Source organism: Nicotiana tabacum, chromosome 17 (genome assembly GCF_000715075.1).
Source record: "Nicotiana tabacum cultivar K326 chromosome 17, ASM71507v2, whole genome shotgun sequence".
NCBI lineage: Eukaryota > Viridiplantae > Streptophyta > Magnoliopsida > Solanales > Solanaceae > Nicotiana > Nicotiana tabacum.
This window is the reverse complement of record NC_134096.1, coordinates 130211778-130228987: the sequence shown is the minus strand read 5'-3', so window position 1 is coordinate 130228987 and position 17210 is coordinate 130211778. Positions and strand designations below refer to the sequence as shown.

Here is a 17210-nt window from a genome sequence, read left to right as displayed (position 1 = left end):
ACGTTGGTGTGAAATACGGCCTGTGTTAAACGGGAATTTTGTCTTCAACTAAAGTTGGCATATATGTATTAAAACCTTTTTTTCCCCTAGTGATTTTCATTTCTCAAATGGGCATGTCATTGTGGCTGCACCTGGAAATAGCAAGTTTCCTTTATTACCCTAAACTAACAGAACGTAATTTTAAATGTTACTGTACAAGGAACTCTACTTCCTCATTCAATATTTCCAAAATTTAACAGAGCCACCACGACTGGGAACGTCTAAAAGTAAACACAAGACATGAATATAAGACCCGTTGCTTTGCAAGACAAAAATCAAGCAGCAGTAATCACAGTGGAAACTTTTCTTATTACCGAGATATTGACACAAAAACGCATGATCTTCGAAATGAGAGTCCATCAACCAGCAGCACTACAAGCTTATCTTCCTAAACTAACGGACATAATGTCAAATGTTGTGAACTCTACTTTCTGACTCAATATTTTGTAAAGCTACCAGAGCTACAGTTTGAACAAATCTCAAAGTAATTACAAATCAACAGGATAAGAAGAATGTATACGAACAAGTTCAGAAAGATAGTATTTTGAGAATATACGCCCAGTGACCACTTTGTAACTCTCAAACAAGTAGCCTATTCAGATCTTTCTATACTGAGATAATCATACAGAACACCACAATCACCCTTATTTTGTCCAGCTGCCACAGTTTCACTTTGACGAAAGCATGCTGTTTTCGTGGTCCACAAAGACCCTTGACATTGCATTGCTGCATAAATCAAGAGGCGTTCTCTGCAGAAGCAACCTCGTTTTTTTCAGACTCAAGATTAATGTTGACCTGTGAGTTATCACCTGATTCGTCCTGTTTCTGCTGGTTATCAGTTTTCTTCGCTGTAAAACGACCCCCACATCCTCTAGCTCTTTTCAGTGCATGCAAATGGCGTGATTCATGCAAGTACGGCTGCAAGATTATTTTGCACTGTGAGCTTCCCAAGGAATTGGTGCTGGAATAACATAGCCTCAGAAACAGATATAAGAACTTCTATCATGGGGTAAGGCACCTCATTACCAACTGTATGATATTGGGTCTGGCAGAGATGGTCCAGCACAGTTGATATTCATCTTTGAGCTATTTATTACGGAGTAAAACACATTATTGATCAGAACCCATAACTTTCCAGATACACAAATTAATAGATAAGATTCTTTTTTATAGGAGATAGATCCTCAAATTACGAACCCAAAATGGAATCACTTTGTTTCAGTTACATATCTAATCAGATTGAATAAGATTTGAAAGCCGTCAAAATCATCACATAAATTTCAGTAGCAGGAAGGTAGTCCAGGGAATGGTCCGAGATTGAAAGAGCCTTGGAGAGCCCAGGTCAAAGAACATGAGCATTGGAGGTTTTCGTTTATTCAGTTTTATTTCTGATGTTAATGGGAATTTCTACAATCAAAAACGAAGTTTCAATAGAAGAAAAAAGCAAGAATACTTTCGAAAGTATTTTCCTGGCTGAAAAGAGACGCACAAAGCAAAAAGGAAAAGATATTGAAAGTACAAAAAAGTTAGGTAAAACATCACGTAGTCCCCCCATTACCGTGAGCAACACATAGAAACCCTTAGGAAACTAAATCCAGATTTCTAGGAGCAAAGTGATCCTGTTCTATCCCAGTTTGAGGTATTAGTTCTTCATGATGAATTCTACACAAAAGTTAAAACCAGATTCTGCTGGGTCCAAAGCGAACTTGGAGCAGTACCAATCTAGATAAATTAGCCCCAAAATATGCATTAGATCTTGCAGTATTATGTTTATTTTACAAACGAAATATTTAATCACATTTTTTTGCTTTCACATTGCTCCATGTGCAAATATACTTCCATTATTTCCATTTAAATGGAACCATGAGTAGCTCTCAAAATTTGTCAAACGAGGATTATGCAATTAGATCACTAAACCCGAGAATTCCAAAGACAGGCTTTAAAACTTTTTTAATAGGCTATATCAGGCTCGGTATGTAATGCATAAGAAGGTTGAAAAAGCAGTTAGCCAAAACTGCTTTCTTTCTTGTACTTGAACTTTCAAGACGGAGTGAATTTGAAACTACAGCACATGTAACCTGCAACTCTATGATGCTCCCTCAAAAGGTAATTAATGAAAGTATGTCAAACAGCAAGAAAAATTTTCCCCAGCTCCAAATTAAGGGTCTTTTCTTATTACATCTAAATGATGTATGCCCAAAGATTATAGCAACTTTGATGGACAACTGATCAACAATATAGATGTTCTAAAATTAAGAGCTTTTGTTGCATCAAAAACCTTTGTACAATGTAATGTGAAAATAATATGGCAGACTAGCAAACTAAGATCTTTATGTGTAGCAATAGAAAAAAGAGGGGTCTAAAGTTACAGTCCAGCAAAAACATCCATTTGAGAACTTGCTCTGCTGTCTCTTTCATGCTCAGCTATCCAAAAGAAATTTAAGATTTTGGCGTCGTTTGGTTGGCCTCATAAGGAAAAACAATCATGGAATAAAATTCTGCATAACTAATACGTTAGGTTTGCAACATAGAACTCGACATTAATAACTTAGGGGTCGTTTAGTTACCGGGATTTTAATCCTATAATAGCCTTATTCCAAACGAAACGACCCTTTAGTATTTTATTTCTGGCATTAGACTCTGCACTACTAATATCGACCTAACTTATGCAGAAATCTACGTATTATTTTATGTGGGACAAAATGCAGATATTAGTATACCAAGAAGTATCTACCAAAGATGCTCTCAAAGTAGCTGCATAGCAATCCTTACATATTACTTGATGTGTAACAACCCATACATAATTATTCATCTCATAATAATCCCTATATATTATTCACGGCATAACAAATCATGTATTATAATCCTAACATAACTAATCCATGCATGTGTTATTTTATAGAAGGACTAGAAATGCATAGACCCTTAAAAGTATGCGCATAACTTGCAATTTTAACATTTAGAAGGCTTTTAAACTAGGAAATGATAAATCAGCAGATGAAACAAGAACAAGCTGCCAGGTCACCTGTAAACAACCTGTAAATAATAATACTGGACTACTGAATAGCTTAACAAATAACAAGACAAAAATGCATTCCCGAGAAATACCTTCCTAGCTTTCAGAAGTTTCTTCTCTGACTCAGCTTTCGCGCGAGATTGTCGACGCCTCAAGATGCCATGATACTGTTTTGCATTAACAAAAACAGGTTCGTCTATTGCGTCTGATGGCAAAGGAACACCAGCTTGTTGAATTCCCATTAGCTGAACGTGAACCTGAGAGAAAATGGCATAAATACAGCTCTCAACTTTTTAGGGACATTTCTAAGATAAATTCCAAATGAAAAATGTTAAGAAAAATCTAATACCATTGGTTGTGCTGGATAAGGTTGTGTAGGATAAGGCTGTGCATCGTATGGTGCAAAGATGCTCCTATAGTATGGATCTGGATAAGGATAAGCTGTTTGAGCCTGCAACTAATGAAAAATTGATGCAGATTTATTATCATAAAAATAGAAGCAAGACAACCAATCACCAAAGTGTGTATATAGAATTAGTAGACACAGAAATGGGCTTCAAATAACTCCTAAACTGGTACCTTAAAGATCTATAGTCTCTATTAGATTCTTTAGAAGCTGTCCAATAAAAAAGGATGTCCTACTAAGAATACTTAACATAGCTGGTATTATGTGTGTCAAATGTAAGAGAGGAGGGAGCTAAAACATCCAGTTCCAGGTTAATCTTTAGGCAGCAGTCTATCTGAATAGGGACCACGGATTTTCAACGACAGTTGGAAACAATTACAGCACTAAATTTCGTCCAGAAGCTGAAAGCTGGCAAAACTTAAAAAGCAATTGCATTTAGACAAGCATTTACAGTATAACTAACTGTATACTTCAAGCTGCTGCATCAAAAATCTACTTGATTCAGATCATCCCTTCCACGGTGATCAAGGAATTCTGCTAGTGTATCCCTCCTATAGGACAAAGACTTGCCTTAAACGAAACTCTAGGCCAACAGACCTACACGAAAATTTTAGCCAAATTGTGGCAAGTGCAGTTCCTAGAGCAAGAGTGACAAACAGATCTCGCAATCTGAAAACGAAGCAATTCCTAGAGAATTAGTTCCATATAACACAAGCTTGTAAAACAGGATTTTACTTAAAACCAAATAGGGAGATTAAAATAAAAGTGTGTGTATCTAACCTGGTCATACCAATTTGCCAGACCAATGAAAATACCAGAAGACAAGCCTAAAATGGAAATATAAACTTTCCCAAGGTCTTCAGTTATGATTGAAAAATCCACCCATGACAGGTCGTAAATATCGAAAAGCCATGAAATACGTATTCTCGATGTTACAACATCACCATTCAAAACATTATGCTACTTACATAAGCACACACTAGACATGGTATTTTTTCTCACAACTGAACGTTTTTATCAGTGATCAAAAGCAATATCTAACTCCTTCGAGAAATATGCAAATTTTCGAATTCGCAGTCAGAGGCTATCAGCCTTTATTATATCAGCCAGGTCGACAACATGACAATCTATAAGCAGAAACATCTCCCATCCTACTCCCAAGTACATTTGGAATACTACTAAGACTTGATGCATTAATCTGCCTCTTCTTAGGTTCATATTCACCTATTACTTTCTCAAATAGTCCGAACGACCCCAGCCTATTCTGTTATGCTTATCTAAGAAGCAACTTTTCTCAATTTATAGGTTGACGTGAAACATCAGTATATTAATTCATATATCTGAAATTACTGTCACAAAATAATAGCCTAGGCATCCTTTGCATCATATGGATTCATCCCTAGATACAAGAATCATAAGTGCAATCATAGTTCCATTATGCCCCGCCTTAACCTATTTATTATCAACTTGGGCTTTCATGATTTTACACATTCGATTATTTGGGCAAGTTTTATACACGGTTCCCTATTTCAAGTATCAAAGTGGTCAAGGAAGATCAGAACCACATAATTTCTTGTTATGACCAACTATGAACAAGGGCACTTTATCTCACAAAACAAAGAAGCCTATTAACAAGTGCAACAATGATAATACTCACAGAACCATCATCAATATATTTCCATGCCCTAACTCTTTTGTTTTCAATCAGTTAATTCTTGAGATATCTATAGCCTATTTGACGAGGCCCCTAGTTCAATCAAAGTTAACACTTCTAGGAACACATCTGATCGAATGAACAGGAGGGTGGTTGCATCTGTCAGCAAGAATAATGACCACATAGAAGAAGATATCAGATTCGGACTTAATAGCGATTTTTCACAAATCTGGCAGTAGAAGTTAATATGAGCTTCAAATATACCATAGCATTTCCATTGCCAAGTTGAGTGGGCATCACATAGTGCATATTTGGTGTTGCAATACCAGGCACAGACATTCCAGTAGCAGGGGATGAAGACTCGCTGTGAGCCTCTGATTGCTTCTCTGGCTGTTCATTCTCACTACCATCTGACATTTATTGCAGTAACACGGGAATTAGAACCTTTTCATTATGTAACCAAAAGCACATACCCAATTTACTTTAGCCTCCTCCTGCTTTTGTCCGAGTTGACTCTGTTTCTTTACAAATCGAATGTGAAACAAAAGCATATACTGGCAGTAATTTCTTTTCTTCTTTTATGATAAGCCAAAATCTTTTGATAAGACAACTTTTTATTGATAACACACCATGAAAGGCATCAAAAGAATGTATTAAAAGATAATCGGATCAACCAGTGTCATCTAACAAGTACTCCCGAATCTTGACTATCTACACATACTGGGATATTTGCTTTACAACATTATCTTATATTTTTTACATCCCTTTAGTTATTTTAGAACCTACATCTTTCATTCCAAATTAGCCAAGGGATGCATAGTGGCATTCTTCCAACTGCCTTCATTTTTTTAACAATCTTCCACAATACTTATAATAATAAATAAATAAATAAAAAATCTTACACAATAGTACGGAAAATTTCTCAAGCTGCACATTTGATGTCATGAATATGCTTCAACTCAGAAAACTGGAGGAATCACACAAAAAATGTGCCAGGTTTTCCTACCACGGGAGTAAGGGTTCATATCACACTATATGTGCAGAAGAGCAAGGGTACTGACATCACTCAGTAATGAAAGACATGTGAATCAAGCTAACTTCACGCTCAACATAACACATTTAAGGACTCGAGAAACAAATTTATACCACCGACAAAATAGTGTACTGGAAAACCAGAAAATAACCTGAATGATAATGAAGCGAGGACGTCATGACGCTGCTTGTCACAGAATCCCCAAATTAACAAACCTATGCAGTTAAAAGAAAAGGACGGATCAGCAAAAAAATAGCACATACTGTACCACAAATATACCTGAACAAGCATAAGTAATTCCATACACAACCTAAATTCAACCTTCATATATAATGACCAGACTTCTTCCTCTCTCATATCTCAGCATTTCTACACATAAACCCATTTCCTACGGATATCCATGCCACAAATCCAAATTACTTATGCAATTAAAACAGACACATCTTACTATTCATTTTTTTCATCTTTCAAACTACAAATCAACCTTAAAAGTACATGAATTTTCACACGCTCCAGTTAAGTAACAAAAGTTCCGTACTAGAAAAGAAACAAATAACCGAAGATGCTAAGCTCAAATCCAATTTTCCGTTCCTTTTGAGACTTCTTCACTTTTTTTATGCAAAAACATGCAAACTCTAAATTCAACATTAGAAATTGAAATACAATTAGATAATAACACGAAAAAATTCAGAGTCCTGGCATTATAATATCTCAACATATTCAGCACATAAACTCAATTACGATAAAAATAAAGTTAGATTTCAAATCGAAATATAAAGCATAAGAAAAATTCACCTCATAAGCAACTGAAAACTTAAACAGCTCAAACGAACACCTCATAAATGAATTTTTATACATGCAAGCACCCAAAGTAGGAAGCTCAATTCCTCAATTTTTTGTTCCGAAATCCAACCTTTTATTAATTTGAAAACAAATTAGGTTTTTGAACAGAAAAATTCACCTTTTAGGGAGAGCTTCACGTACAGAATAGAAAATAAATAGTAAGCGGTTTTATTTCTGGCGTTTCCTGTGTTCTTTTCTTTCTCAGAGCTTTTATTCAGTGTTGGTAGCAGCAGCGGAAGTTTCCAACTGTTGTTTCTCTGTGGAGTGTGGTGAGACCGGTATTTACCAAAGCAGTAAAACATTTTACAGGGAGTTGTCACGTTGGCTTTCACTATTCTTAGCTTCTTTTTACTTTTTCTCTTACTTAAATTTAGAAAAAAAACACTATATTCTAGTTACAAGATTTCAAGTAAAGCATTAATTTAATTAACTTTTAAATGAATTCTATGAAATAATTATTACTTTATATATTATTATGTAAATGCACGTTTTATAACTTCAACGATAACGAAAGTTAGTCTCACCAAAAAAAAATTCCAAAATTATAATATTGCGTAATTTTAGGCAAAAATAGTACTTCAAAAGAAATGAAGAAAAATCACCTAAGCATGTAAAGGATTTCAAACGACATAACAAACCCATTTTAACTAAGATATTTTTCATTTTATTAAATATAATATCAGTCGACTGTAATATAAAATACGTTGGTAAATTAATAGTAGGTGTATATGTAATTTACCCCCAATAAAGAAAAAAGAAAAATGGGAAACAGAATATATGTGGCTTGGAGGGGAAAGACGAAGTGGTCCAAATTTTTGGCAGACAGAAAGAGAAAAGCAGTTGCATTCTTAGCCAGAAATTTATGTGGACCCTAAATTGGGCTTGTCAGTAAAATAAAATCATTTAAATAAAGAATTCTCTTTTTTTTTTTTCCGTCAAATAAAAATATTCTATTATATGAGAATGTGGCAGACTGGCAGTGGGTTGAAGGCTTCAAGCTGCGTCATACTGGTCCCTACAACTGAGGTAAAAGGACATCAAGTTTAATTTAATTATGCAGAAAGTTTAGAATTATTCTCTAAAAAACTTGTAATCTTAACTTAGAAAATATAAGAATGTAGAAAAAAAACTAATTCTTGCAGTCTATAATAAAGATATATATAAAATAGCAAATATATCCTTTAAAAATTATAGTCTTAAACATGTCATATAATTTGTAAAACTTACTAAATAAAGTCTTAAGTCGAATTATGTATAACATGGTTTCACTATGAACATGCTCTCAAACATGTTACCTTTTGACTGGTTACTACACGATTATTATAATGCAAACACACTTCCTAAATTTATAGTAGCTTCTCACATTTGTCTATATATTTCACAATTCTATCACTGGAAATAACAAATTAACATGTTAGAATCTACATTATTTACCTGATTTTTGAACCAATCCCACTTTTGATTAACAAGCTTATGGAAGAGAATATAGGGGCATTCTGCAATGGATATTTCAACAAAAAGAATTTCATGGATTGACATCTTTCACTGTAGCACACTTTAGTCAGCAATACCACCTAGAGCAAGATGCATTCCTCAAAAATCAAAATTACTAGGACTTCTCACTAATGTATTTTTATCAAGGAAAAGCAAAGAGAGGTTGCTCCTTGTTCAAGAAAAATACATTGATCAGAAGACTTCAATGGATTGCTAGATGAATAAAACCTAATCCTTGGATTGAAAGAGTACTAAGAAGTCTCTTAGATCAAAAAAGAGTACTAAGAAGTCTCCTGCGACATCATTGTTCTTTCCATATCCTACCAGTAACTCTAAGCTTCAATTCTTTCCGGTCTCCACCAGAAAAGAAGAGCGCCATATTACGTTGAATAATGAGGCCATCAAAACTGTCTCTAACCTTACGGTGACTGTCCCTAACGCTTCTTGGTACCCCTTGCCAAATCATCTTCCTTCCATTGCCTCCAACTTCAAGACTGTAGCTAAAGTTCTTTGCCGTTTCATCATCACCCAAGAACCGTAAAAATGCAATATAAACTGGTGCCATTCCAAGTTGAAATGCTTCAAAGTGTAAACAGAAGTACTGACCAAAGCAACTGAAAACCTGGAGGAAAATTAAAATGAGACCACATTATTCCAGATATGAACTCAAAGTACAGGACCAAAAGTTAAGCAACAATATCAGCTAAAAAACCGCTGATTAGATTCCACATAGTGAAAAAGACAGCACACAGAAAAAGGTACAGCATAACATATAACCAGGTAGGTACAGAACAATCTGCCAAGCTAGCCAACTTTGTTGGAGACGAGAAGATCCTAGTACATGGGATTTGCCATGGAAAGAAAGATCTTTGCCATCTTCATTGGCTAAATTTTCCTGGCTCAAGCTTTTCCTTAAAAGAGCAAATTTAGCAAAAGGTTTTTTTTTAATGCAGAAAAGATCCCTCATCCGTTTTGAAATTACAACGTTAGAATATGATGCCAAATAATTGATCCTCCAAATTCAAAAGGCCCACAAAACAACAGCCACTTTACAATGGGCAGCCAAATTACATAAAAGATATGCCAGTGCTCATGTCCAAAGATTAAGGATATTCCAGTTCATACAGCCAAATGATCTACCACTGAGATTAAGGGTATCGGTCAAAACATTAATGGCTTTCCAGCTTACGTAATCAAGCAATATCCTAAACAAAAAACAAGCAATAAAAAATGAACAAGAAGACCACCAAGCCACTCCCCTCATCTCCTCCCTCTATTTTCTTCAAGGTTATGGGCAAGTAGTATGCTAATAAAAGAAAGTGAAGAATTTGATTTGTTATTCCTATTATGAACAAACTGAATTTATTATTTAAAAAGCATTATTTCGCCCCCCAATCAAAAGAAGCGAAAAGTAGGGATGCCAAATAGAACCTTATAGCATCTCGACTGCAAATACTAAAAAACAAAAAGACTTAAGTCAGTCTTGAACTCACAGCATAATATTCATGCTCCCATACTTCACAGCAAAGAAGTCACACTATTAACATTCCCCTATACACAAATCTAGCACACTTTCAGAATTGTTTGCTAGAGTTGCCTACTTTGAATCAGACCAAAAGCCAATCTGCAGTGAATGGAAGAAGAGCAACAGTACTTACGGTGAGCATCCATGTAGCATTTTCCACTTCATGGGGATTTGCTTTTACATAACGATGATTGAAAGTACTGCCGACATGCATATCAACTTTGTGATCATCTTTCAAATGGGCAACTAAATATGGGATGTCGCCAATGACAGTGCACTCTGAGCCCGCATAGGGGCAATTATAGGGTCTGAAAGAGCATTCAGATTCGTGCTTCAGCTTGCTGTAGTAAGGAATGATTCCTATGCATCCAAAGCTCTGATATTTACATGGGAGCTCAAGAGATGCAGCAACCTTCTCTAATGCAAGGCATCGAATATTACCAAGCTCATGCCGACATGTTGGACAGCGATTATGCACCCTAGGTTTGCAACCAGAACACAGTGTGTGACCGTTGGAACACTGCAATAAGGGCAAAAGAGAGAGAGAAGAATTAAGTACTGCACAGACAAGAAACAGAGACAACAATAACGGTCGGAGCGTCTTGTAAAAGAAGGAGAAGAACTGTATAAAAGATATCACACCAGTAATAGTTTGTGAGCATAGATCACTACGCCCTCTGTTCCATTTTACATGGTACTATTGGGAATAAAACAATTTTTCTCGTTTGGAGACAGAGGAATATTTGTTTCATTTAAAAAAATAAAATAGACAAAGAAAAACATGTAAGTTTTTATCCTGCACTATTCTAAAAGAAAAACCAGACCTATCCCCCCCCCCCCCCTTTATTTTCTCTTTTTCCTCTTTTCTATTTGTTTACATGAAACATCCTCTCTACTCCTTCGAGGCAGGGGTAAGGTCTGTATACACACTACCCTCCACAGACCCCACTAGTGAGATTTCGCTGGGTCGTTGTTGTTGTTGTTGCATTTGTTTACATAAAGCAGTGTTTTTAAGAGTGAGAAGCGCAAAAAAGCGACAAGGGCTCGCCTCGCTTCAAAAGCGAAGCGCAAAGCGAAGCGCACGCTTTATTAAAGTGAAGCGCAATTCTTAAAAAACATAATGTAAACCTTGCAAAGACACAATATAAAATTATAAATAATCAAAAAGTTCAATTTAAAAACTTAAAAGTAGGTACTAGGTACCACCAAATCCTCCACAAACCATAGGACAAGCAAAATCAAAGCTACTAAATTACTAGAATCAACCTCTTATTCTTCTACTCTTCTTGTTCTTCTTCAAGATTGTCAAAATCTTGAATTCCTCTATTATCTTCATATTGCTCGTCATCTTCCTCCTCCCCCTCCTCTTCCTCTTCATGATCACTTTCATGTTCATCAATTAGGGATAGGGATTGACTTGTAGTAGCCACACTTTTTCCCTTCCTAATCGAGCTTGAACTTGAAGTATTCCCCCTTAAACCATAAGGATTCTCCCCAACTCCACTAGCAACCGCAACATCACCCCAAGTGAAATTAGAGTCGCCTTCAAATACTTCTTCATCTTTACAATTTTCGGGGACTCCGGTTAGCCACTCATTAGCCTCATCAATATTCTCCAAAAGAATTGGATCAATTAGGTTGCGGTGGTTGTAGCGACGCCTCAATGCTCTATTGTATTTTATGAACACTAGATTATGGAGGCGCTTCAAGGTTAGTCGATTCCTCTTCTTTGTATGAATCTGCAAACAAAATGTGTCAACTAATTAGTAGGAGTTGGCACAATTGAGATATAATTTATTTGATCTCAAAACACGAAATAATTCTTTTTATTTCTCACGTGTTCAAAAATGCTCCAGTTCCTTTCACATCCGGATGAGCTACAAGTTAAACTTAGAACTCTGATGGCGAAAGTCTGTAAATCCGGTGTCTCTACACCATATTCGTCCCACCACTCAACTATAGAAGTGAAAAAAAATATTCAAGAGTTAATAAGTATAAAAAATACATTAAAGTTAGAGCTATAAAATATAGAAGCACTTTGTCACCTGGCGACTTCGTCTTTCTTTGTTTAATAGCAAGTCGGAGCTTAAAAAGTCCCTCAGCTGCCTTGTAAATAGCAAGCTGATCTACTATCTTTTCTTGCAAGTCTTCATCTGGGGTCAACTTGATAACAACCTCATGGAATCCTGTCCACACTTCTCTAGCCAATGAATTATTCTCATGCTGATCATAAAAGAGTGACGGGTTCAGAATAAGTCCAGTTGCATGCAAAGGTCTATGAAGTTGCTCACTCCATCTTGCATCAATAATCTGAAAGACCTTTGCATATTTCTGCTCATCAGTGAATGATGCTTGAATAGCCTCCTTGGCCCTATCCATAGCTTCATAGAGGTAGCCCATTAATGGTTTTTTCTCCCCATCCACCAAACAGAGTACTTTAACCAAAGGGCCACCAATTTTAAGAGCATGAAGGACATTATTCCAAAAAAAATAAGAAAGAATAATGCGTGCAACATCTTTCCCCGCACTTTCCTTTGCAAATTTACTCTTGCTCCATTCCTCTGAAGTGAACAACTTTCTCAAATTGGATTTTTGCAAGTGGATACTATGTAAAGTCAAGAAAGCAGTGGAGAACCTTGTCTTGCCCGGTTTCACCAAATTTTTTTGTCTGGTGAATCTTCTCATCATATTCAATAACAAGGGCCGTTGAGAAATATAAGAATGTACCCTAACGCCCTGGCCAAAAACTGTAGAGAAGGGTTTTTCCTTGAAAATGTCCCCGAAGATTAAGTTGATACAAATGAGCCGCACATGGAGTCCAATAGACATTCTTGTACGCTCCTTCCACCATGCCACCCGCTTTCACATTTTCACTCGCATTATCAGTAACCACTTGAACAACTTTGCTTGGGCCAATCTTTTCAATGATGTCCTGAAACAAGGTGAATATTTTGATGTGGTCAGTGGATGAGTCGCTAGCATCAATGAACTCAAGAAACAAACTTCCCTTGGGAGAATTCACCAACACGTTAATAATCATTTTCCCAGTTCTTGCCGTCCACTTATCCATCATAATGGAGCAGCCATACTTGTTCCACGCAACTTTATGTTCCTCCACAATTTTATTAGTCTCCTCCACTTCCTTATTTAGATAAGGACCTCTGATTTCATGATAAGTGGGAGGCTTCATTCCAGGTCCGTATTGACCAACGGCCTCAATAAAGTCTCCAAAAGTGTCAGTATAGTTGACACAATTGAAGGGGAGCCCAGCATCATAGACCCATCGTGCAAAAGCTCTAACTGCACGATCCCTCAAAATGTCCTTAGCAATTTTTTGTACATCTTTTCCACCGCTCTTTCCTTCCGGCTTCTTTGGGAAATAGCAATCTATAGGACTTTTAGTCTTACTCGTACCCGTCGATCCATGTCTTGAAGAGATTGCATCTCTTCCATGTTTTGTTGGAAGTGACAATTCTTCAATATCATCATCATCATCATCAAGATTGGTCACCAATGGTTGATGACTCATTTGATTTTTTTGCTCCTTCTTCTTCTCAACAAAATTCTTTATTTCATCCCTCACCTCCGGTGGGCATTTCGGACAACTTGTGACGTTTCTATCGCCACCAATAAGATGGAATTTAAAGCGATAAATTCCACCCGTTGTAATCTTGTTACAAAACTTGCATACAATATTTGTATTCTCATTAACTCTATCGCCATATCGCCAAGCCGGGTCTTTATCTTTCGATCTTTGAGACATTTTGAAATCCCTATTAAGATATAAGAAAATACATAATCAAATAAACTGAAAATACATATAATATATATAATAATTAATTTTATAAATCGAAATACACATTAAAAAAATCAAATAAACTAAAATATAACATATATAATTTTCTAAAATGAAATACATATAAAATAATTCAAATAAACTGAAAACATAACATATATATAATAATTAATTTTATATACTGAAATATACATTAAAAAAATCAAATAAACTGAAAAATATAACATATATAAATAATAATTAATTTTATATACTGAAATATACATTAAAAAAATCAAATAAACTAAAATATAACATATATATATAATAATTAATTTTCTAAAATGAAATACATATAAAATTAATCAAATAAACTGAAAATATAACATATATAATAATTAATTTTATATACTGAAATATACATTAAAAAATCAAATAAACTGAAAAATATAACATATATAAATAATAATTAATTTTATATACTGAAATATACATTAAAAAAATCAAATAAACTAAAATATAACATATATATATATATAATAATTAATTTTCTAAAATGAAATACATATAAAATTAATCAAATAAACTGAAAATATAACATATATAAATAATAATTAATATTATATACTGAAATATACATTAAAAAATCAAATAAACTGAAAAATATAACATATATAAATAATAATTAATTTTATATGCTGAAATATACATTAAAAAATCAAATAAACTGAAAAATATAACATATATAAATAATAATTAATTTTATAAACTAAAATACATATTAAAATTAATAAATAAGAAGCATAAAAGGCGGGGAAAGAAAGAAAACTAGTGCCTGCCCTAGCTGTGCAGACGCTGGACTGGTCAGACTTCAGAGATAAACGAAAGAAGAAGAAGGAAGAAAGAAGGAAAAAGAAAGAAAAAAAAGCAGAATCTGACGGGAACAAGAAGAAGAAAGAAAGAAGAAAGAAAAAAAAGAGAAGAAGAAAGGAGAAGAAAAAAATTACCTGGACTGGTCAGCAATGTCGATGAAGTTGAACCCTAGGCTTTGGTCGACGTCGATCGAAGAAGAGAGAAGAAGAAATGGCCAATTTTTGTCGATTTAGGGTCTGATTTGTATAATAAAAAAACAGACCCAAAGTTTTTTTTTTTAAAAAGGGCCCTCTGCGCTTTTTTACCAGAAGCGATCGCTTCATCGCTTTACTCGCTTCGTCGCTTCGTCGATTCCTCCATTGAAGCGTGCGCTTCCCTCGGTCGAGTCGCCTCAGGCAGCTAGAAGCGACACTAGGTCGCGTCGCGTCGCGCTTAAAGCGACAAAGCGATCGCTTTTCTAAACACTGACATAAAGATTGAAAATCCCATCTCTAAAGTGGTGAATGAGAAAACATTGTATTTTTAGAATGTAACACTAAGTAAAGGCCGGTAAAGGGACCCATCAGCATTTATCAGCAAGAAATTCAGATAATTATACCTGATGAATGGGTGGATACATAGCATTTAAGCATACTGGGCATTCCAATAATTCACGAACACTACTAGAAACAGTCACATTAGGTTTTGTTGTATGCTGAGCAAGCTCATTCATATGTTCACCTATGTCCGTGCAGTATTCATTTCGTGGAGGATTAATGACCTCAGATTGACATCGCAAGTCATCAAAATAAGGACTTCCAGTTGCCATTGCTCTTATAAGCGGTTAATCACTGCATAAGCCAAGTATTCCATCAAATAAGGTTAAACATAAAATAAGCATGTAATAGTTGATAACGGGATACATCCAAAAATTTCAGTAAGACCAGACCATCTGTAAGATGCCATATAACTCAGTTACTTGAGGGTATTTCGTCTTCAGTGGACAGAACCCAGAATAATGAACTTAAAAGACACTAAGCTACTTTCACACAGCAAAACAATAACATTTAACTAATCAAAAGGCAAAATGACAACCCACTGAAAGACAACTTCTCCAAGATCTCATGATGCCTGACATATTAACACTATTCTCCTTGTTTACTTTAAGCAAATAGGTGCAATCCAAAAAGTTTTATTGACATGATAGTGAGAGAACTGGAGGAGAAGACATATCTCAAACACTAGTTGAATTTCAGCGATTTACGAACATAAGATATAGGACGTGAGCACCATTGTCACAGAAACCTGCAGAAAACAAAACCTCTTGCAAGTGCTTTTCCAGGCAATTGTTTAAATCTACTCGCAGGTCTTGCTATCACTTTTGCTTTCTATGTTTACATTGTCTATATCCATATCGGAATCAGAATATCAGGCATCTTTTGAGAGAAGACGGAGATGTATGTAATTCTCCAAACAACTTCCCTAGACAATCTGAAAACCAGAACAATCTCCAAGTCCCAAGCACAACATTAAGCATCTAACTCTAAGCATTTTAAGATTTTCCAAGCCTTTCTATAGTAAAAGTAATACTATTTGAATCTACAATTACAGTCATGCATGTATTGCGTGACACGCATTGCACCAACGAATTTCTTATTTAGTTCCCGGAAAAATGAGCCATTGAAGAAGGCAAAATCAATCTAAACACCAGGACACTCTTCTATGATATCTGCAATCTGAAGAATCAAATAATTTTTAGACAAAGGTGGCATACATGTCAACTTGCCACACCTCGACTAGCCCATTGAGTACTTGATACCTTCCACCAGCACATATACCGAGGATCTCTGCCTACCAAGACTTAGAAAGACGAAAGGAAACCACCTAAGTTTTTCCTTTTTGCCTATGCTAGAATTAGAACCGTGATCTCCTATGGTCCATTATAGGTTGCCATTACGCCACACCCCGGGTAGCCCAAGGAATCAGATATTAAATTTCTTTTTATCTAGCAAGCTCCGAATGTTGTTATTTAGTGGTGTGATTGTAGCTTATAGCTCATGGCTCCAACTAAAAGGACAAGAAAGATATAGAAATCTCCATTTACAAATCAAATATTTACAGTGAACTTGGCAGCACTGTATACACCATAAAAACAGAAGATAATGCTGGACTTGAAAAAAGTCATTTCGCAAAACACAAATTTCCACTTAATAAGTCAGATTGGGAAACAATCCAAAATGTCACATTTGATACAGTGACATGAGCATCTTAAACATCACTAATACACTATTTCAATTATACCTTCTTTGCGAAAAAACACGAAAAAAAAAAATAAAAATTACCCCAGAAAGAATCACACATTAAATTCGCAAAAACATACATATAACTTACTAGAAAGAGCATTTTCAAGTGGGAAACAAAAGGAAATCGAAAATGAATACCTAGGTTTTAAGCCGACACGGATCTATAATCACAAAACCCCATTAAGAATAGGTTAAACCCTAAAGAAGGCTGAGGCAAAATGGGAAACATGAAGAAAGTACCAGGGATAGCTGACGACTAATGCGGGAATT

General features: G+C 35.3%; 2 protein-coding genes and 1 pseudogene across 6 annotated transcripts; all 3 read right to left on the bottom strand.

The window, feature by feature from the left end:
- Nucleotides 1-320: 320 nt before the first annotated feature.
- LOC107787566 (nuclear transcription factor Y subunit A-7) lies at nucleotides 321-7257 on the bottom strand. Of its 5 annotated transcripts, none has more exons than XM_016609159.2 (6): nucleotides 7110-7257; nucleotides 6300-6363; nucleotides 5380-5525; nucleotides 3405-3512; nucleotides 3148-3312; nucleotides 321-957 (listed from the first exon to the last, which is right to left on the bottom strand). In XM_016609159.2, the coding sequence occupies exons 2-6, from the start codon at nucleotides 6325-6327 to the stop codon at nucleotides 775-777; spliced, it is 630 nt and encodes a 209-aa protein (XP_016464645.1). In that variant the 5' UTR covers nucleotides 6328-6363; nucleotides 7110-7257; the 3' UTR covers nucleotides 321-774. The 5 variants fall into 5 exon arrangements, with proteins under 5 accessions (XP_016464645.1, XP_075091186.1, XP_016464646.1 ...); XM_075235085.1 differs by having other exon boundaries at nucleotides 321-1125; nucleotides 3405-3506; XM_016609160.2 differs by having other exon boundaries at nucleotides 3405-3506.
- Nucleotides 7258-8484: 1227 nt separating this feature from the next.
- On the bottom strand, nucleotides 8485-15525 carry LOC107787565 (E3 ubiquitin-protein ligase DIS1-like; annotated as a pseudogene).
- LOC142171458 (uncharacterized) lies at nucleotides 12739-15250 on the bottom strand. Its single transcript, XM_075233814.1, has 2 exons — nucleotides 14793-15250; nucleotides 12739-13783 (listed from the first exon to the last, which is right to left on the bottom strand). The coding sequence occupies exon 2, from the start codon at nucleotides 13771-13773 to the stop codon at nucleotides 12739-12741; it is 1035 nt and encodes a 344-aa protein (XP_075089915.1). The 5' UTR covers nucleotides 13774-13783; nucleotides 14793-15250.
- Nucleotides 15526-17210: the final 1685 nt, after the last annotated feature.

Bases quoted from the DNA above. Each gene is read 5' to 3' on its own strand.
- LOC142171458 (XM_075233814.1), bottom strand. From the start codon at position 13,773: ATGTCTCAAAGATCGAAAGATAAAGACCCGGCTTGGCGATATGGCGAT.
- LOC107787566 (XM_016609159.2), bottom strand. From the start codon at position 6,327: ATGACGTCCTCGCTTCATTATCATTCAG. The intron at 5,526-6,299 runs GTTATTTTCTGG...AATAAATGTCAG, and splicing joins CTCGCTTCATTATCATTCAG to ATGGTAGTGAGAATGAACAG. The intron at 958-3,147 runs GTATTTCTCGGG...ATAATCTTGCAG, and splicing joins AACTTCTGAAAGCTAGGAAG to CCGTACTTGCATGAATCACG.